The sequence below is a fragment of the Perca fluviatilis genome, chromosome 23, assembly GCF_010015445.1.
Source record: "Perca fluviatilis chromosome 23, GENO_Pfluv_1.0, whole genome shotgun sequence".
Lineage (NCBI taxonomy): Eukaryota > Metazoa > Chordata > Actinopteri > Perciformes > Percidae > Perca > Perca fluviatilis.
Window position 1 is genome coordinate 7257077 of NC_053134.1, and position 21248 is coordinate 7278324.

The window sequence follows — 21248 nt, forward strand, 5'->3', positions numbered from 1 at the left end:
TGTATCTTGTGCTTACATGATGCATGTTCTTAACTTTCTTTTACATAATAGTAGCCTATTAATATAACTACTAGTACTAATACTGCCAAGAATAACAATAATAAGAAGAAGAACATGAAGAATATTATTGATAACAATTATGAAAACACCGAGTGTCCCTAAAGGCAGCATCACACACAGCACTCCCACAGTCCCTAGCGCTTCCTTTTCCAGCAGCGCCTGCGATCATGGCGGACGTGGTTGCGGAGCAGGTTGCGGACCAGAAACCAGTCCCGGAGCGGGAGCTGAACGGGGAGGCGGAGGACAGAGAAGAGGCCGACCCCGTCGGGGAGGCAGCGAAAAAGAAGAAGAAAAAGAAGAAGAAGAACAAGTCAGCAACGACAGGTGAGGCTTGCTTGAGCAGATTTTGCTAACAAGCTAGCAAAGCTAATGTTGCTTATTACAGCCTACAGCCAGCCAGACAGATGCGTCGAGTTAGCTGCAGTTAGCTGTGACGAACTCGGAAATGAGGGGAAATGGCCTTCAAAATAAAAGTATTTAAATGGTAAGGACCATGTCGTTGTATTAATCCATTGGATGAAATGTGGATTTTTTTTGCGAGGTACATTTCATTAAGTACAAGTAACTTGTACAACAATTTATATAGTCAATAAATAACGGTATACTGACAAAGATATATACATATTTAGAAAAAAATAAGTATAGTAAAGTATTAACGACTAACGTTACAGAGACCAGGGAGTTTTTGTTTTATAATTTTGTATAGATAAAAATATAAATGGCACATATTAATCCTTCTCACAGCCTTTGAATAGGAGATTGTGTCAATGGACTGTTGAATTTTTTTTAGTATCGCAACTTTATTTGGATTTCCAGATTCTGGCTAACATGACTCATGAGCACCCATTTAAAACAATGTAATTTATTAAATACTTAATATTTAATAAGTAATATTAATGTTGGTCTGTTTGTCAGTATCATAATTTTGACAGTCATACCTTGCATGGCTATGTATTATATGTTTCACTAAGTCACCAAAGTCTGATGTTTATTTTAAAAGTGACGCCGGAAGGATGGTGTCGGAAAATGTCTGACTTGACGCTGATCCTTATTAGCCATGCGGGTTGAGGGCACTGTGGGTGCTGTTGCTGTCAGGCCTTATAAAACACGCCGGGCTTCAGTCACAGCTCATCCAGGGACAGTGACATTTAACACAGCTGATACAAAAAGTAATATACTGCTTATTTTTAGAGAAAACTCATGAATCTGCGGATCTAAATGCTTCTGTTCTCCTTGCCAACTGCACTGAGCCTCAGCCAAGTTTTCCTGTTTCGTAATTCCCCATTTGAGAGAATTATTATGTAATGAAAGCACACCCAAAGGATGCTTTCTTTCTTTCAATAAATAACCCATACTAAAACATGGTGAACCTATGATCCCCATACACTTTTTGTACCAAACTCCATTAAATTATCTGCAATCTACAGACATTTTTTTGTTTATTGTGATAACAATGTGTCCTGTTAATTAAATGGATCGAAATGTTATTAATTTGTTGTTGTATTATTTCAAATTTGAATACCTACTTGTTGTGGAGAAAGACAAAAAAAATAGTTGTTCTTTCCCTCTTAGGAAGTGAGTGCTACACAAAGAAAACCAGAGAGAGGTGTGGAGTTTGGGTTGAAGAAGGTTGTGCAGAATTATGGGAAAGCAAGCAGTGTCAACTAATTATGTAAACTCCATTCTCTGCAGCTGACTCAGCCATAGGTTTGCTGTTGACTCCTTAAAGACCCTCTCCGCATCCATAATGGTTATTTAGAGTAGCTGACACTTTGAGCAAGCAGTAATTATGTAATGTAACTACCAAACATTAGCAGATCTTTCACAATACACTCAATATTGTTCCTTTTTATTTTCCTAAAGGAATTAAAAAATTAATGGATGCTGTAGAGTTTGACATTTTTTTTATATGGATGCACCGATCCAATCTTTCTTCTCTATCTGAATTTATTAAGTGGATCAGGTGTCAGTCATGTTGTGACGGATCCATGTTAAATGCAGTTTCTTTGTCTGTATCATTATACAATCCTGTATTCCCACTTTGTTACATCCATTTAAGTCACGGCGTGCTGCTGAGCAATCCTTTACCTTACTTGAAAATGACAGAAATGCGTTCCAAGTGTGTAGCATAAAGATTGTAAAGTAGTAGTATTGGTAGATAACCCTGAGGTTATGAGGTATTGTAATTGGTATAGAGAGAGAGAGAGTCTAAAGTATGCATTCTGCCTTCCTAGTAGACATTAGTTAACGTTTTTCCTTCATTCTTAGCTAGGGCTGGGTACTGAACTTAGATACATTTAGGCACCGACTGAATTGCCTCCATTCGAGTACCGAAAAATACCATGTCATTCAGTACTTAATTTCAGTACCTAGCCACCTACACCTGATCCGCGGCAAAACCGCAAGGTTAGGGCAAAAAGGCAAAGGAACGTTCTGGAATGGGTTGCGCCCATGATTGCGCCTTGAAAGGTCAGCGGCAACTAGGTCAAAGTTGAAATAATTTGGACTTTGAGCGCAGCACACAGCGGCAATTCCGAGCAGTGCGTGACGCCAGGGGTATCGCAGCACCTAGTTGGGCAGCACCGCTCTCCCCATAGGAAAATCAATGGAACGGCCAACGCAGAGCGGTTTTGCCGCCTATCATGTGTAGGTGGCTTAAAGGTCCCATGGTATGAAAATGTCACTTTATGAGGTTTTTTAATAAGCGTTCCCCCAGCCTGCCTATGGTCCCCCAGTGGCTAGAAATGGCGATAGGTGTAAACCGAGCCCTGGGTATCCTGCTCTGCCTTTGAGAAAATGAAAGCTCAGATGGGCTGATCTGGAATCTTCTCCTTATGAGGTCATAAGGAGCAAGGTTACCTCCCCTTTCTCTGCTTTGCCCGCCCAGAGAATTTGTTTTTCATTAATGTTTGAAACGAGCCATCCGCCGAATCTTGGTCAATCCTTGGTCCAATTAGATCGGTGTATTTATGTAGTCGTATCTGTGATAATACAACCAGATACTGATGCGTATCTGGGAATCTTTACACCCCTAATAGCCTTATTCTTAGCTTCTGTGAACATATATTTAATAAATCTGCTCTAAATGATGATGTCGTTATAAGAATGTTTAGCCGCTGCTAGTTGATCACTTATTAGACTGTTTATGTGTAGTCGTTGTTGATGATCTTCTCGCTGCTGCTGCAGAGGCTGATGGAGTGGCTGAGGTGACCAAACAGCTGGAGAAGCAGGCGATAGAAGACAAAGAGAAAGAGGAGGATGGCGAGGAAGGTGATTGTCTAACACCTGATATAACACACATCATCTTCTCACTAAAACAATCTCAACACATCACATGGTGGTCGCTGTAAAAGCAGTATCTTTACTCGCACAGATGGAGATGATGGAGAAAATGCGACAGGGAAAAAGAAGAAGAAGAAAAAGAAGAAGAAAGGACGTAAGTTGACCATATTTTATGCTGCAGTGTTGTGAAGAATATCCCTGGCTTCTTTATAATCTCGCAGTTGAAAAGAGCAATCTGTTCCCAGCTGAAGTCTTACTGCGTCGTGTCTGGCATTGTCCTGAATTTAAACGCAAAGTCGGTTTGATGGAGTGTTTTCTTTTTTCCTTCCAGCCAAATCTCAGACTGATCCTCCATCTGTGCCCATCTGTGAGTTATACCCAAGTGGAGTATTCCCCATCGGACAGGAGTGTGAATACCCCATCGTACAGGATGGGTAAGAAGAGCATACACACCTAAACCTCTATTAGTATTTGGGCTAGTTTCCTCCATGGTTCATCAATCGTGTCGGAGCTGAAAGAGTTTGGGCTTTTGCTGGTGTTGCTTTACGACTCTGAAAGCCAAATCTTTAAAATGCATCTTTAAATAAAAAATGACTGTTGGCCTTTACTTGATTTTATACATCTTGTACATAATTCTGCTTGCTGTCATATTGTTTGTCTCTTCTATCTGTCTTCCCCCCTTTTTTTTCTTCCTGTAAAGCACTTTGTAACTTCTGACTTAACAAAATCAGAGGGTAGTATTTGCATGTCATTGCAAAAAAGAAATTGTCAGTTGATAGTATCCTGCCTTCAGGTCTTTAAAGGTCAGACATTTAGTTTGAGAGCACTAAAAATCGTACTAGTTAATATGATGTTTGCAGGTGTTTACATTAGCAATAAAACTGCTAACAAAAACTGTGTTTAAATTTGCATGTGTTGCATGTAAAAATGGTGGTGATAACCTTGCAGCTGTGTACAGTACTACTGTGTGCTTCTGTGCAGATATATTCGTTGACCCTGGTCTGTTGATAGTTGCCATATGGCTTACAAGTCTTGTAATGTTGTGAAACCAGTTACTGCCTACAGTGGTAACATGCTTAATTCTAACTATCCAGAATTGTTGTTGTGTTCTTCTCCCAGTCGCAGTGCAGCGTGGCGTACGACCAGCGAGGAGAAGCGAGTTCTGGATAAAGCCAACGAGGAGATGTGGAACGACTTCAGACAGGCAGCCGAGGCCCACAGACAGGTCCGCCAGCACGTCCGCGGCTTCATGAAACCCGGCATGACCATGATTGAAATCTGGTGAGGCTGCGTTTATCTGTTCAATCCACTTAACGAGTATTAGATTTATTATTATTATTATTATTATTATTATTATTATTATTATGTGGCTGTCTGGAACTAGACCAGAGGTATTCAAACTGTGAGGCCCCTCCTCAGGGGGCAAGGGAGAGTTAAAGGGGCGAAGGTGAATGTAATCCTAGAAGAAATACCCTCCTTAAAACTCCAAAACTTGAGCCTGAGAACCATCAAGTATTTAAGTTTTCCAGTAATAGTTGTCCATACCCCTGTGGGTACATTGCAAAGAGGAACTGCTATTTTGCCAAAATGTAAACAAATATTGGCTAAATAGTAATAGTATGATTGTCCCCCAAATCCGAGTGCTACTAGGTGTTAGGGAGGGCGCAGTTGTATCAGTTTTGTCTGAGAGCCCGAGGGGGGGCCCCCACAGTGCCAGACTTTGCACACCTCTGAAATTGACAGAGTTGTTGCAAAGCTGCATTCTATGCTAGTTTGCTCTGTTGCACAGTCATTTATTTCCGCTTTAAACTCATTTTGTCCATCACCCATCCCTCCAGTGAGCGGTTGGAGGACTGTTCTCGTAAGCTGATAAAGGAGGACCGGCTGAACGCCGGCCTGGCCTTCCCCACCGGCTGCTCCCTCAACCATTGTGCTGCCCACTACACTCCCAACGCCGGAGACACCACTGTCCTGCAGTACGACGACGTCTGCAAGATCGACTTCGGCACGCACATTAACGGTACCACAGGAAATAAAGTGCTGCTTCAACTACACTTTGTGCTGATGTTGAAAAGCGATGCATTTAAAGACCACTCTTAATCCATAATGGATAGACAGAGTAGCTGCCACTACAGATTTACACTTCAGACCGCTAACTTTTATTACTGTAAAAGAATGAAAATCAGTTGTCAGACTCATTACACTTAAAACAGTTTGAGTCGGTTATAATTTTCCAAAAAAGTTCCATCTTTGTTTTAAGTGCAGATTGATTAAGACAGATCTACTCTGTCTGTGATTACACACTTTTGTTTTTACTATACAGACATAAATGGAAACAAATAGCTGCCTGTATGAAAAAATTACACGCAAAAATAAAAACTGCGGGGGTTAACTGTAATGTCAGAAAAAAAACATTTATAAGTAGCATTCAAAGTGCTCAAATATACTTTGCTTCTCACAAATGGAATTACAAAAAGAAAAGTATATTTTTCCAAGTATCCTGTAGCATTAAACTTAGTGTTAATGTTGATCTTTTGTCAACATTAGAAATCATGCTTTTTAAAATGTGGCCAAAACCAAATTCCCATCTGCTTTTCTAATATTCTGCTGCTGGACGTTTGACAAGAGGCAAAATAATTTCAACAGAACCTCTAAAAACCAAAATCAGCTTGGAGTACATCAACTAAAGGATGCTCTGCTTTCTGCTTGGTGTCTGTTTGCAGGGCGAATCATTGACTGTGCCTTCACTGTCACATTTAATCCAAAGTATGACAAGCTGCTGGAGGCTGTGAGAGACGCCACCAATACTGGAATCAAAGTACCACTCCTACACAAACACGCCTCACTCACTGATGTGTTTTATCTGTATGCTGCCTGAAGCTCATGATTTCCTGTTTTTGTTGCAGAACGCTGGCATCGATGTGCGTCTGTGTGACGTTGGAGAGGCCATTCAAGAAGTGATGGAGTCCTATGAGGTCGAGCTTGATGGCAAAACATACCAAGGTAAATTCTTCAAACTACACACTGCACAGTAGGGACGTCCCAATAAAGTGTTTTTTTTTGTTTTTTATGTCTGTTGAGTCCTTTTAAATGTTGTGTATCTGCTGATACACAGTCTGATCCGATACTGCTATTACCTAAAATGTTGATTAAATGTGTATTAAATACATTGCTTTATTTTAATTAAAAAATACCAGAATCTTGTGTATGAAATGCTTTGTTTACTTACAAGTGTCGGTCATTAAAGGTGCAGTAGGTAAGCCTTCAAAAACTAATTTTCTGTCATATTTGCTGAAACTGAGCCTATCTTCCAGTAGAACTACATGAAGCAGGTCATTTAAAAAGAAATCTGGCTCCTCTTGCACCACCGCTCCCTGTTCAGATGCACCAATCAGGGCCGGGGGGGTCTAACTGCGTGTCAATCACTGCTCATGCACACACATTAGGCTCGTTCGAGATGAGCCAGATCTGCGCAGAATCGATCACCGGTGATCGGCGCCCAATGCATGCCGGTTAGATTTGTGTCCGACTTGATCCCGACTTGCTCTGACGTCATGCACACGTGGGCAACGATAATCTCACGAGACCAAGGCGGCCGCAGTTTGAGACGCAGGTAGCGCAGTTGCTTTTCACCAACTGCAAGAGCCAGGCGGACGCAGCCTCTCAGCTGATCGAACAGCTGATTGGTTCAGAATCGACTCAACATTATGACGTTTTATATAAACTTTTTATTGATTTTGAATTGGAGGGATTTTAACTGCGATTTGTCTGATTTAAAAGCTTATTCCTTACAGAACACATGTTGTGAGGCTGATAGTTATGTTTAGAAGTCAGAGAGACTAAATCTGTTCAGATTACAGATCATCTACAGTCTGTTGTTAATTAAAATCAGCAACAGATCGCATGTAGAGCATTTTGACAGCTACTCTGTCATAATAAAACCAACTGGAGACTGTGTAGGAGCTGATATATGGGTAGATAACATTTTATTAAATCGGAATCGGACCCGACCGGACCACAGTGTTTGTGTCACTTCCTGTTCAGCCTGAAGGCTGCTGGAGTCAGCTGGAAAACTGTCCGACTTGAGAGCGGATTTTTGTCCCCGCCCCCGGCTGCTGCCGCCTGCTCTCGTCTACTTTACAGGCGAGGCTTAGTTCATCTCGAACAAGCCTACTCATTCTCCCTTGTTGGGGGAGGGGCTTAGGAGATCGTTTTGGGCTTTAGCAGAAAGGGGGGAGGGACTGAGAAGTTGTCGATGTTCAAATTTTTTGGCTAAGTCCCGGATCTTCACAGTCCTACCTACAGCACCTTTAAATCTCGGTAAAATAAACAGTACAATCACAACAGTGCAATAGTTTAACCCCCTGATGTCAATTCATACATGTTTAATAAATCTCTTAATGCCTGTTTTATTAATAATTATTATTATTATGGACCTTGTATCTTCTGTCCAGTGAAGCCAATCCGCAACCTGAACGGCCATTCAATCGGTCAGTACAGAATACATGCTGGCAAGACTGTGCCCATCGTTAAAGGAGGAGAAGCAACGAGAATGGAGGTGAGTCAATTATGACCGTCATCATTCTCACTATACGTTTGGAATATTATGGCTCAGATATTTGCATTTTCGAGATTTTTCATGATCTCTGTATCTGTGCGAGTGAAGCCTAAAATCTTGAAAATCTAGCTGTATGTAGAGCTGCAAAGATTAATAGATTACTTGTCAGCTATTAAATTAATCACCAACTTTTTTGATGATCGGTTTATCGTTTGAGTCATTTTTTTTAAAATGGGAAATTCTGATTCCAGCTTCTTAAATGTGAATATTTTCTGAATTCTTCAAATGACTGAAAAAACAAGACATTTAAGGACATCATCTTGGGCTTTGGCAAACACTTTTCAACATGTTTCACCATATTATAGACCAAACAACTAATCGATTAATCGACAATGAAAATAATCGTTAGGTTCAGCCCTGGCTGTATGTCTTTTTGAGCCCTTAATTTTTTGATAGTTTCAGAGGCTTTTTCAGATTCAGCAGTCGTCCCATTATTGATTGATTGTTGTCACACTGCAGGAGGGAGAAGTTTACGCCATCGAGACATTTGGCAGCACAGGTAAAGGTATGGTCCACGACGACATGGAGTGCTCTCACTATATGAAAAACTTTGACGTCGGCCATGTCCCCATCAGGTAAGAGTTTGACGCATTGCTGCACAAAAAACATGCCAATATTATTTTACATTAGCATATTGTTAACAGTCTGTTAAAGAGCTGAACGACATATTTTGTGTCAAAAATCCAGCCCCTAATTCATAAAGCCTACACATTCTGGTGATTTCTTTGATGTCTAGTTGCACTGTGTGTACCTGCTGCCGTTTACATGACTGTCATGACTCCAGGTGGCTAGCGCTAGTTGGCTATCTTGTAGTGAATAAAGTTAGATTGCATCTACCAGGGAAACAATGAAACATTCTACAATGTAGAACTGTTAATATTTCAAGGTGCCCTGCCATACAAAACCTATTTTACTTGCATTCTTTGAAATATGTTAGGTCCATATGTGTTTGTGTTCTGTTGTGAATGTGAAAATGAACTGCTACCACCTCTGTCAGCTCTAGCCACTGAACAGAAATAAGCAGAGAAATCAGGACAATTATAAAAGCTGGTCAGTCTGACGTGGTGTTGCCTGAGCTCATTACTATTCATGAGCTCGCCCAGTTGGGCTGGGTAAAGGATTCTGACAGCCAGGCTCTCATTGGCTAGCTGTTAGCCAATCAGATTCAAACAGCTTAGCTCAATGAGAACTGGCACATATCGAGCAGAGTCTTCCTGTAGGCTTTCTATACCATGCTAGAATGGCTTGAAACAAGGTAACCAAGGCATCTTTTCCACAAACAGAGTTACAGTACAGAGTCCATGGTAGAACTTCAGACATTACCACAAAGTAATGAAATACGTGTGGCAGGGCACCCTTTAAATTGTGGTCTTAAATAACGGACACTTCCTTCCGCTCCAGGTTGCCCAGAGCAAAGCACCTGCTGAACGTTATCAACGAGAACTTTGGCACGTTGGCGTTCTGCCGGCGCTGGCTGGACCGTCTGGGTGAGAGCAAATACCTGATGGCCCTGAAGAACCTGTGCGACCTGGGCATCGTGGACCCCTACCCCCCCCTCTGCGACACCAAGGGCTGCTACACCGCTCAGTTCGAGCACACCATCCTGCTCAGGCCCACCTGCAAGGAGGTGGTGAGCCGGGGAGACGACTACTGATCGCCTAACTCCACCCTCCTCGTCACCACCACTACCACACAGCACCTCCAGACCCCGTTAGCAACTCCTTCAGAGGAACCACAGAAAAGAGCTTTAAAAAGGACTTTGAGGGATGCCAAATGCTACTGTATTCTACCCACAATGCACCACTCACAGCTTGCAAGGAAGAAGGATTGGCTTTCTGAGTTTTTTGTCATCACCCACAGCTAAAGAAATTAAAAACGAGCCAACCCATTTCTGTCGGAGGAAACATAGTTTCTTGCAATGTCCTGCGGACCTCACTTTGCAAAATATTCAAAACTGTCAAACCTTTATTTCAGCTGCTGCTGCTGAATCTAGTGCACCCCCCCAGTATTCAAGGAAACGGCGACTGTGGGAATACCCCTTTTCATTTTTAAAGTTTTCTATTGCTCCACTCTGAGCCTTCAGTTCTTTAGTGCTTGAGTTAAATTAAGCACAAATGTTACTGCTGGGTTTAAGAAGTGGTTAGGCCAATGCATGGCCAGGGATCTCTGCAAAACCTACAACATAGATGTTCATCCAGACACATCTGCATCTGCATCTTATGTTTGGCTTCTGTCGCACCGGGTGCGGACTCTGCACTCTGGCCCCCTAGTCATTGTTTCTTTGATATTTTCAAAAATATCTTTGAAATGGTTGCTGCCACTTTATGTTCCCTAATCAAAATTTCATTTTGAGCTCCCTAAAAATGTTTTTGTAAGAAAGGAAAAAAAGTTGATTAAAATGATTTAGTTCATTGTGGGCCTCTCCTCTTCTGATTTCTATAATCTCAAAAGTGACAACAGTATGTTAAGATTAGTGAATATCTTGACAGCTGAAACTATTAGTGGATTTATTAGTAAACAAATTATTTTTTTTGAGTTAGCTGAGAAAGCTCAATACCATACATCTGTCCATTAAACATAAAGCTAGTAACTCTTTCATGTTAATTAAATTTAAACTTAATCTATCACTACTAAAGCCAGTGGTTTTACTTTATATTTACTTCAGCGGTTCAGATTTAGGCTGCAACTAACAATTATATTGGATTATAGAGTATTCAATAATCAGCTTTTTTATTATCTCGTTTACTCAGTTTTAGTGTATAAACTGTCACAAAATAGTGATTAATTTCCATCACATATTCCCTCATCATATGGCTTGTTTTTGTCTAGCTAGCAGGTTTTCAGTTTACCGTCATAGAAGACTTAAGAAAACCAGCAAATACTTACATTTAAGAAGCTGGAGAAAGTGATTGTTTGATATTTAGGGGGAATACACATTTTTAAAGACAGTTTGATGAGAAGATAGATACATATAACATTTTAAACATTAAGCTAACAGCTAGCATCAGTTAGGGTGAACCACTACAGGCAAAACAATGTTTTTTTTCATGCACTGGTAATTTTTAAAATGGGTTATTTTGAATCTATTCTTTCAGATTAGTGGGGGGAAAAATACTCAAAATACACATTTAGGTGTTTATTTTACTACACTTTGTCTATTTGCACCTGTAAATTTCTTCTAAATTCACTGACACTTAGCATAGGATAATGCCTTATTTGCATATTTAAACTTGAAATACAAAAAAAGAATTGTCTTTAAGTAATCAACTGGGGAAGTTTCATGGTAATATGTTAGTTAAAATTGTTTACTCTGTTCCCCTGTTGAGTCTTGCAAAAATGAAAAGTATGAATTTTACAATACATATCTTTAGAGGGCTGTTTTCTCAAATCTAGTTTGTTGTCATACTCTGAGCCAGAAATCTGCACTCCAATAAATGGACTGTATTTATATACAGACCACTCGTTTTAATAGTAAAGCCATTCACACACATTCATACACTTGCCCAAGGACACTTCAACGTGCAGGGCCAGGGATCGAACCACCAACCTTCTGATTGGTAGAGGACCGCTCTACCACCTGAGCCACAGCCACCCCAATAGCAAGTAGTACTCCCATACACTTAACTTTGCACTTTGTATTCCTACTGTATGTATATTTTAAATGTTATTACAGAGGGGTTTATTCATTCATCTGCTGAGTTACATACCATTTATTTCTAAAACCATGGCAAAAATGTATTTATGGCTGACAGTATTTTCTGATTTATTCTGATATATTTAATGTTTAAAATTCCCTCTAATAACTAAATAAGAATTTTGAATCTGGCTTTATCCAATGTTTAGATTTCTGTTCTGGAAACATTAAAGGTTATAATTAGGAATTATCTGAAGTATATACAAAAATAAAATACTTGATAGTAAGATACTGTGATTTTGGGCAACATAAATAAAGTTGCCTTGACTAGCTTCCTGTACAAAATGAGAACGAGCAAGACACTCATCTTTTGTAGAAAAATGAAAAAATATTCTCATTTATTGAGGTAATTTTCTCTAGAAAAAAAAAAATGAGGTAACCATTTGCATAGTATAACTTCCATAAATTCTCACACACACACACACATCCATGGAGTAGTAACCAAAAATGTGTCACAACGTCTGACAATGAAGAAGAAACAATATGAACTGTGCTTTGAATTCCCCTCTGAAAGATAAGTCAGAGGGAACTTGGTTGAGGTGGAGAATACCTTTTTTTTTGTACAATTTTCTCCAGTATGGAGATAAATATCACAATCTGCATATACTCCAGAAATCCTGTTAAATCTGGATATTGTACTTAACAGATGGTAAATAAAACACAGTATGTACACATACAGTACACACACCTACTTAATGGTGATAGAACAGTCATAACTGCTGGTGGTGGTGAACAATCGGCGGTTGTATAAAACCTTTCAGAACAGTCAATGGCCTCTTTTCTAAAACTTCTGAGAAGGATTGTATAAAAATACATTCAAAATCTAAATGCTGGTCTTGCATGGGACTGCCACTGTGCAGATTCCACTTTTCTGAATTGATATGAACTACAAAAATATACTCTCAACAAAGGGCACTTTTCTAGTACACTAGTACGCGTGTGGTTTGGGAATGATTCACACTCTGAAGACAATTACATTTTGGAGAAGAGAGGTGGCAGCATTTAGCTAAAAAAAAAAAACATCCCTTTGGAAACTTTGAATAGAGAAAGAGGGAAGAAGGAAAAAAAAAAAAAAAAAACACCCAGCAAATGTTGAAGCATTTTGGAAATGCTGAGAGGTTTTTCCATACACTTATCCCCCGGCTTTGGCTTGAGCTCTGCCAATTTTCCCTGACAGACCCAGGAGTACTTCAGAGAGAAAAATAAACTTCCTGCCCTGCTCGTGTACAGATCTTCAGCTATAAACAGGAGTTAAAACAATGCTGACTGCCTATTCTGTAGAAATTAATGCATTTCTGGCAGGAAATACAGCCGTCGTGGTCAACATCCATCAAAACGTAACCTGTCTAGAACACAGCGAGGCCATTTCTAGCGAGTGAATGACATTTTACAACCCTACATCCAGTTCTGTGACGACTATCTAAAGTGACTGAGAGACATTTCAGTTGATTCAAAAACAAAAAACAAACAGCATTTACAGTCGACATCCACCAAACGCAGGGAGGCAGACACGTGAATACACCTGTATACGACCTGTAGAGGACACTTGAGTCGGTTGGCTGCTACTGAGACACATCTTGGCTGATACTCTTTATAAAATACAACTGTACACAAATCACAAACATCACCATTTGTCTTTTAAAAAATACCTACATATAAACACTATACAACAAGTTCACAAAGCAGAACCAGGTTTTTAAAAAAAAGAGTCCTTCCTCTTTTTTTTTTTTTTTTTTTCTTATTTAGAAAAATAGACTAAAAAGACCCATCCTCCCAGGATATAAAATGCCCAAAGAAAGAGGGAAGAGAGAGAGAGAGCGATAGGTGGGGCTGTGCTGATATCTTCTCGCTGAGTGGTCAGGCTGCAGCTGAGGAGGATGAGGTGGGGGATTGTGGTCTCATAGCGGCCGGTCTTTGTCCTGAGTTACTCGCTGTGTGTAGAAGAGGATGTAGGCCTGAGCACGACAGACCTCCTCCACTGAACACACATTCAGCTTAGAGTCATTACAGTGAACCCAGAAGCCTGCGGGAGAAAACGAGGGGAAAACTATTCAGTAAGAAGGCAGTCGTAGCACACAAAGACGCAACAACAAATTGGCCTGAATTAACAGGAATTCTCTATTAGCCAAATGTACCCATTTACTTATACAGGGCTTAACAAACCACATTTTACACATGGAGATCGTTCAGTCAACATGAGGAGTGTGGAGTTGTATAAGGAGTGTGACTGCATGCACACTAGTATCCCAGTTTTGATCTTATTCGGGATATGGCATTTACATGGAACAGGATCCAGCTTTCTGATCATCTGTGTCTTGTTTTCTCAATTGGATCAGGGTTTAAACTGTGAATGCAAATTATATAAGTGCAATGATACCCTTATCCTGGAAGTAAAAACATATTTATAGTAATTCATCAAACCACCTGTTCAACAACCATGAACTTGCAGAAAAGCTATAACTTCAACAACTTGCATACCTGCAAACTCAGAAGGGCTGAAAAAAGTGACACATTTTATATATCACCCCAGAAGAAAATACAACATTTTCCCAATGCTAAAGGAGCACAAAACGACAATTCTTTTTATTTTGCTAAATTAAATGGTTTATTAAAAATGTAATAATAACTTATAACAATAACTGATTTCACCAGTAAGTTAAACGACAAAAACAACCACTGGATGGGAAAAGGGTATTTTACAATAACTTTGAATGCAGCATGAGGCTGGCGAGGCGGATTTCAAGTGAACGCAACATCTGTGTTGTTGTTCCGACAACAGCAGCTGCACACTGGTAGGTAACGGTAGGCTAACGTTACCTGCTGCCAAGTGCAGTGTTAACTAGCGTGACATGCGGCGATGTTTAGGTTGCTTCTAATGTCTGTTTTTTCTGAGCATCAGAGAGAAGCGCAGGAATTTCAGTGGCACCGAAATCCGCGTTGCAATTCGGTCCGGTAGATTATAACGGTCGTTAAGGCACCGGTGCCGTATTAGCACCGGGTCTTGCCCCCGATAAATAAAAACTCTTCGGATCTACACAATTCACATGGATGACATTTTCCCATTCAAAACTGCGATTTTCGCCGAAAAGCGACTAGTTTGAAGGTATGAACTTGGTACCCATCCACCACCAGTCCAGTGTCTGTAACATTTTATATCTTCTGCTGCTATGTATGCATTTATTTTTACTATGCATACTGGGCATATTTGGCACAAAAATGTCTTTCAGGATGAATTAAGTTCTATCTCATTTTCAGGTTGTCAACATGAATTAGGCTGCCGTGCAAACCTGTTTCAAACAAAAAGGTACAGGTCTCCGTTAAATCCTGCTGTGCTCTTCACTCACCACCTTCTGTGTTGTAGCAGTAGGAGGTGTAGTGGCCAGAGCCGAAGCCCTTCCCATGATGCATCACCACAGCGGAGAGGTCGTAGAGGAAGTGCTTTGGGCGTGGCGAGCCTGCAGAGCTGGGGCTGCTGGGACTGGAGCAGGGCACACCTTTGGGTGAGGGCTCTCGGCAGCAGTAGGGCTCCATGTTGAGAAGCTGGTCGAAGCTGACGTGGACTCCGATCTTCTCCCGGTGGTTCCGCCCAGACCACCTGAGGACCAATCACAAGTTAGTCAGTCGGTCAGCCACTGAGCTGCATCACAACGGTCCACAAAACGAGTAATTACAGCTGGGTCACACGAGGAAAAATATTATTGAATAAACAAAAATTGGCCGACTGGTGTTAAGGTTATCCTACCTGAAGCGTTTGAGGTGAAGCCGCAGGACCTGAGGCAGTTTGTGGACCATCAGCTGTTTTTGTGCTTCAGTCAGGAGGACTGGTTTGGAGGAGGTCCGCCGTCGAGCAGCTTCAAACAAGAGAGAGTTCAAACGTAATTCAAAGGGATTCGTTCTTTTTCTGGATTTGAATATCACATTAACGGCAAATGTAAATGTATATCAATGACAGGTGGGGGGAGAGAGGGGGGGGGGGGGGGGGGGGGGTGTGTGTTTTTTTTTTTAAAAAACCAATAACCACCCTGCGGGGGGGGGTTTTTTCCTTCCGAGCTTCAGTCTCCGTGAACTTGGCCAGCATTTCCGTCAAATGGCACGAAGCCTGAGCAGCATGCTCCCTGCTGTTACTGTGATAGCGCTCGGGGAACTCCAGCGACAGATCCCAGAAAGGCTCCACAGTGTTGGAGCGATGTTCGCAGGCCAGGCACGTCACCTGCATATGAGAGGGAGGGAAATGAAGACATGAGCAGGTGTAGTAGTACATTATACATATTGTTATAACCTAGGGCTGCTCGATTATGGAAAGGATCATAATCGCGATTATTTTGGACAATATGGAAATCCCAATCATTTCACACGATTACTCATTGACTTTTGGAAAGACGTAGTTATTGAATTTGAAAAAGAAAAAAAAAAAAAAATCTACAGTGAAAACACAGTGAACTGTGAAATTTCCCTTGCAAACGTAATGTGCAAAATAATCGTTTTTCTCGATTACTCTTTTTGGGATCGTTAGGAGTAGAAATCGTAATCATGATTAAAAATCGATTCATTGCACAGCCCTATTCTAACCCTAATCAATCTTACTGCCCTGGCCATGCTGTGTGCTCTTTTCCGGTCTCTTTATACTGTATCAAAAATATAGAAAAATAAAAGTGGTGAATAGCCACAGGGCAGAGATATCCCCAAAACCCTACACAGCCCTCCATTGAGCAAGAGCAGGTGTCACAGTGTGTGCTCAGCCTCCACAAGTAGACACTGATCTCTTGTCCTCATACTAAGTCCCTACACTCCCTACATTACACAACTCAGGGAGCACAGGTGCAACCAATTACAATGATTAATATGTACACTATAACAATGGAAGGAAAGCTGTACTGCTCAAGATTACGGTTGCAACTTACAATTACTTTAATTATCGATTAATCACTTACTCTATGAAATGTCAAAAAAACAAACAAAAAAAAACAGTTAAAATAAAAATACCTAACAACTTCCAAAAGATCAAGGTGGCATCTTCAAATGTCTCAAAACCAAAAAAGGTATTCAGTTCAGTATAATATATGAATGCAGTAAGTCCTCACAGTGGAGAATTAGAAACCAGACAATTAATAACATTTTGTCACTATTTAAAAAAAAAAAAGGTAAAACCATCAGCACATCAACCTTAAAACATACTCAAAATGTAAGATGAAGGTCAGAGACGGAGGTTTAACCTCCATTTCAGTACGTAAAGTGATAGATGAATCCTAATTTAATCTGATTTATGAATTAGTAATACAGTTCAGTCAGAGTTGATGATGGCTGTTGAATTATCAATGGGGTGTGTAAGGCAGATCTGAGTGGGTTCATGTGTGTGCAGGCATCATGGGGAGTGAATCAGGTGAAGCTTGTGACCACTGCTGAGTTAAGAATGGTTAGAAGAAGGTGATTGCAGGTAGGTGTGTGTGTGTGTGTGTGTGTGTGTGTGTGTGTGTCGCACCTGGCTGAGGAGTTGGCCATGAAAGATGGTGTTGACCACGCTGAGCACCTGTTTGATGAGGCGTTTCTGTGGGACTCCTGCAGTGGTTGTGTGCTTGCCGGTGCTCTCCAGCTCGTGCTGCACCTTGTCCAGCAGCTCACACAGGAACTCCTGAGCATCCTGCTGAGCGTAGCCCCTGAACGCCGGGATCAGCTGCCACACCGAGTGGAGCATGGCAAAAGGCGATACCAGCGCCCACTTGCCAGACCACATAACCTGGAACAAGGTGTGCAGCTCGTGGCAGAGCGAGATGTGCTTTGAGCTGGGCTCTTTGGGTTGTATCAGCTCCATGCTGCGGGCCCGTGAGGCCCCACCGCTCAGCCCTGCCCCAGAGCCTGAGCTGGCCTGGAATCCCTTCCTTTGGATCAGGGGGGACTGGGAAGAGGGCTTCCCTGCCAGTTGGCCGTGGACGGCAGATGCTAGTAGTTCCAGTGCTTGGGTCAGATCCAGGCGCAGAAAGCACTCCCTGAAGACATGAAGGTGGCTCAGAACCTGCAGGATGGAATTCATGTAACAGGTGTTGCCTAAATTCCTCAGGCCTGTCACTCCAGGAGTGACTGTGGGACGCCGTTTGAAGGGTGAGCCACCCTGTTTGGTACTCTGCTTGCGGCGAACAGGCGTTTGAGCAGAACGGGGGGTCGCTGAGGGTGTTTTGGGCTTAGATTTGGTGGTAGAAGAACGGCGCCGGGGTTTGGAAGTTGGTTGGACCTTTTTCGTCCGTCCACCTTTCTTGGGGGTAGCAGTGGCAGGGCTTTGAGTCCTTGGCCTGCGGGTGAGAGACGGGGGCACAGGGGTTTTTGTCTTGTTGCATGCCCTCCGCGACGGTGTGGCAACTGCAGCATCTGCAACTCTCTGGCTTCTCTTACGTAACCGCCGACTCTTCCTGAGAGGGGCATTCTCCAGCTCCTCCTGTAGCTGCCTCTTTAGAGCCTGCCTCCTCTCCCTCGCCTCCCTTTTCTGCTCCTCCTCCTCCTCCCTCTTTCTCTCTTCTTCCTCCCTCTTCTTTCCGCATTCAGTCAGTGCAAACCATAAGCGAAAGACACGTCCCATAAGCACCCTGCGGCGGTGCCAGAGCGCAGTAAACATCCTGTCCTCGTCCCTCAGCTGCAGCTCGCGGGCACCGGATGGCATGAGGGCATCGGGGGCAGCACTAGCAGAGCGGAGGGTGCGCCCACTGCGGGTGGTAACCTCATAGTGCTGGCTCTGGATGGCGCTGAGCGTACTACGAAGCAGCTTCAGGTCTCCGGTGGCGTTATCATTGAGGACATAGTCGTCACACAAGTAACAAAAAACGTAAAGTTCATTAACCTCCATAGCCAACGGGTGGTGCTGCTGCTGGAAGTGCTGCAGAGCATGTTCCTCGATGTAGCGCCCACACGCCACATGAGCACAGCCCAGGCAGGCCCATATAGACTCGCTGGTGTTGCAGTCCACGCAGTGCCACTTCTGGGGGTTGAGGATGGAGTGGTCTGGGGCCAGCCGAAGCCGCCCCACATGCTTACACCTATCCATTACACACGCCTGCCTGCCGGCCGAGCTGGCTGGCTGGCTGTGTCAGTCAATTACTGACTGTCTGTGTGTGAGTCTGTGTGTCAATGTTTCACACTGGCTTCATATCACCATGGTGACCATGGTGAGCTGAGAAATGGGACCCTCCCAGGGCATGGTGGTTTCTAGAGAGGAGAGAGAACAGATGTGGTTAATGCAGATGAATAGATAGAATAAGAAAGCAGATGCAGGGAATCTGAGATACAAAACAAAGTAAGTTCTACATAATTATGTCACTGTAATCTTGTCTTAATATTGTTTGACCATCTACCCTTACAGGCCAAACATTTAGTTTAAAAAAAGCACATTTGGTGTATTTCCATATCATAGTAACATCCAGTTATGTTCCTGTAAACACAAAATTGTTATCTCAAAGTCACTACGTCCAACCTCCAATAACTGTGTTATAGCTACACACAGTAAACCGCGGCAAACTGCCAGATGGAAAGCAGGTTTTCACATTTCCTAACAGAAACATGGGCCAACAGTAAAACAACTGCACTGAGTTTTGCCTGGTGCATCCACAGAAAAACAGAAAGGTGTACAAGTTAACATGAGCTCTTAAACCTGGATGTGAATCCATCAACAAGATAAACATTTGAGCTTTTCCAGAGATGGGGACTAAGAAATGAAAACTCAGCAGGCACAGTGACAGTAACCAGGGTGACTTCACAGGAACATATTTTCCTTCATCAAAACCTTCTAATGTGATAAACAGCTAATAGGCAGTAGAGAAGCTTCTGACTGTGGGAAAGTTGTCCAAAAACACTGATTGAACAATGGGCTGTACTTTGGTTTGAAGACAACTAAACTCAACCCAGAACCCTACAATCAGCCTCCACTCAACCTCTCCTGGCTTCTTTTCACATCCCTGGGGCTTGGTGTACCTCAGCTGAGAAAGTGGGGATCCTTGAGTGGGCTGAGCCCTATGACACCCCCCCCCCCCACTGAGGTCAAAGAAGAAAGATTATCAGACAAAAGGGGGACTGAGCTTGCAAAGTGGTGCAAGCCTTTGTCTGGGTACAGGACTAACTTTGCTGGGGAAATGAAAAGAGTGGAAAAAAACAAGGAAAGAAAATTGACTGTTAGGAAATGGTGTAGGTTGAGAGAGGGAAAGTGATGGAGAGACTGGAACACAGGACAGATGGGAGGGCAATGAAACATGAGGTTTCTAACTTCAGAAATGTCTTGTTTCGTTCTGCTGTATTGTGCCTTTATTTAATTTACCACTTTAAAAAAGCAAAATAAGAGCGACTCAAAGCGTTCAGGTCAACGTAGACGTTTGTTTACCAGTTATATCGGAGTGGGCGTATTTATTTTGTAAATGTTCATCAGATTGTGACGTCATGAGTCTGTGCAGCCGCTGTGATATAAATAAAATATCGCGGCTGTCAGCAAGGATCCAAGACAGACCTTGTTGAGTTGATATCTAACCTTACGTCTTGTTAACATTGCTTATTCACAGAGTATGAAGTCATTTCAGTTTGATTCTTCAGGTGGTATCATAAGCAGCACAAAAGCAGAATAACGGTCACTGTAATCAGTAAATTGGAAGTGCACATCCGAAGCTCGCTGATGATTATCCACATTGTAAGTTACAGTAATCACTACGGAGCTTTAGGAATACAGTAATAGAATAGTAATAGACTTGATATGTAGATAGTGACACGTGTAGTTTAGCAAACAGTGGGACGACTATCGGGAGAGTTGTTCCAGAGTTTATAACGTGTCCGAAGTTTTAGCTATCTGGTAACGTTAGTTAGCACGCTTTGCCTGGTTTGTCCTTGTGACTGCGTGGTCTTATTAAGTGGCTGAACACCCCACAGCCTAATGTTAACACGGGTTAAACAAGTCTCAACAAAACACTATGAGCTTGTCTAGCCTTTCAACAAACTGTACGACATAACAATAGAACGAGACGCGTGTTAATGATAGCCGAAACAGCCCAACTTTAAGGTAACGTTACATCTCCAGTTAAGGTTAGCGTGTACTTGATACAGCTATGAGGAGTTGCGCTTACAAAACACTGAAATTATACACAAAGACAATCTACACCACTGTAAAACCCTTACAGGACAATTGTCTGAAATATCTTAACATACAAGTATACGCAAACACGCGACAAGTATGTCAGCTCTGCCGTTTTTAATTTATTTATTAAAGAGATTAGTGAGCCCTAGCTGCCCTGCTAACATTAGCCTAGCATGCTAGTTAGCATTAGCCTGCCAGGCTAACTGCCATAATCCTACAAGTTCATCCGTTAGCCGGAGGTCAGCTCCCAGCAGCAGCCTCAGCTTTAAAACGAACCTGCGGGACATGTTACAACAACAACACACGTATCATCGGCTACACTGTTACACATGTATTATGAATGACTGTGTGTGAAAAGAAAAGAGCATACTTAGCCTCTCCTTCATGGCAGCAACTCTTCTGTTTCCAAAATGATCGCCATCTTGTCAGTCCCTGTCGCGTGGTGTTGCCTCGAGCGCGTCCTCTATACGTGACGTTGTTGTTGTTGTTTAACTTAT

General features: G+C 42.1%; 2 protein-coding genes across 2 annotated transcripts; one reads left to right on the forward strand and one right to left on the reverse strand.

The window, feature by feature from the left end:
- The first annotated feature begins 193 nt into the window (after positions 1–193).
- On the forward strand, positions 194–10374 carry metap2a (methionyl aminopeptidase 2a). Its single transcript, XM_039791597.1, has 11 exons — positions 194–384; positions 3247–3330; positions 3434–3496; positions 3674–3776; positions 4462–4623; positions 5181–5362; positions 6066–6160; positions 6249–6345; positions 7797–7900; positions 8420–8535; positions 9362–10374. Exons 1-11 carry the CDS (start codon positions 228–230, stop codon positions 9612–9614), a joined length of 1416 nt encoding a protein of 471 aa, XP_039647531.1. The 5' UTR covers positions 194–227; the 3' UTR covers positions 9615–10374.
- A 1586-nt stretch (positions 10375–11960) lies between these two features.
- usp44 (ubiquitin specific peptidase 44) lies at positions 11961–21248 on the reverse strand. Its single transcript, XM_039791598.1, has 6 exons — positions 21122–21248; positions 17134–18845; positions 15666–15864; positions 15397–15505; positions 14999–15249; positions 11961–13677 (listed from the first exon to the last, which is right to left on the reverse strand). Exons 2-6 carry the CDS (start codon positions 18682–18684, stop codon positions 13553–13555), a joined length of 2235 nt encoding a protein of 744 aa, XP_039647532.1. The 5' UTR covers positions 18685–18845; positions 21122–21248; the 3' UTR covers positions 11961–13552.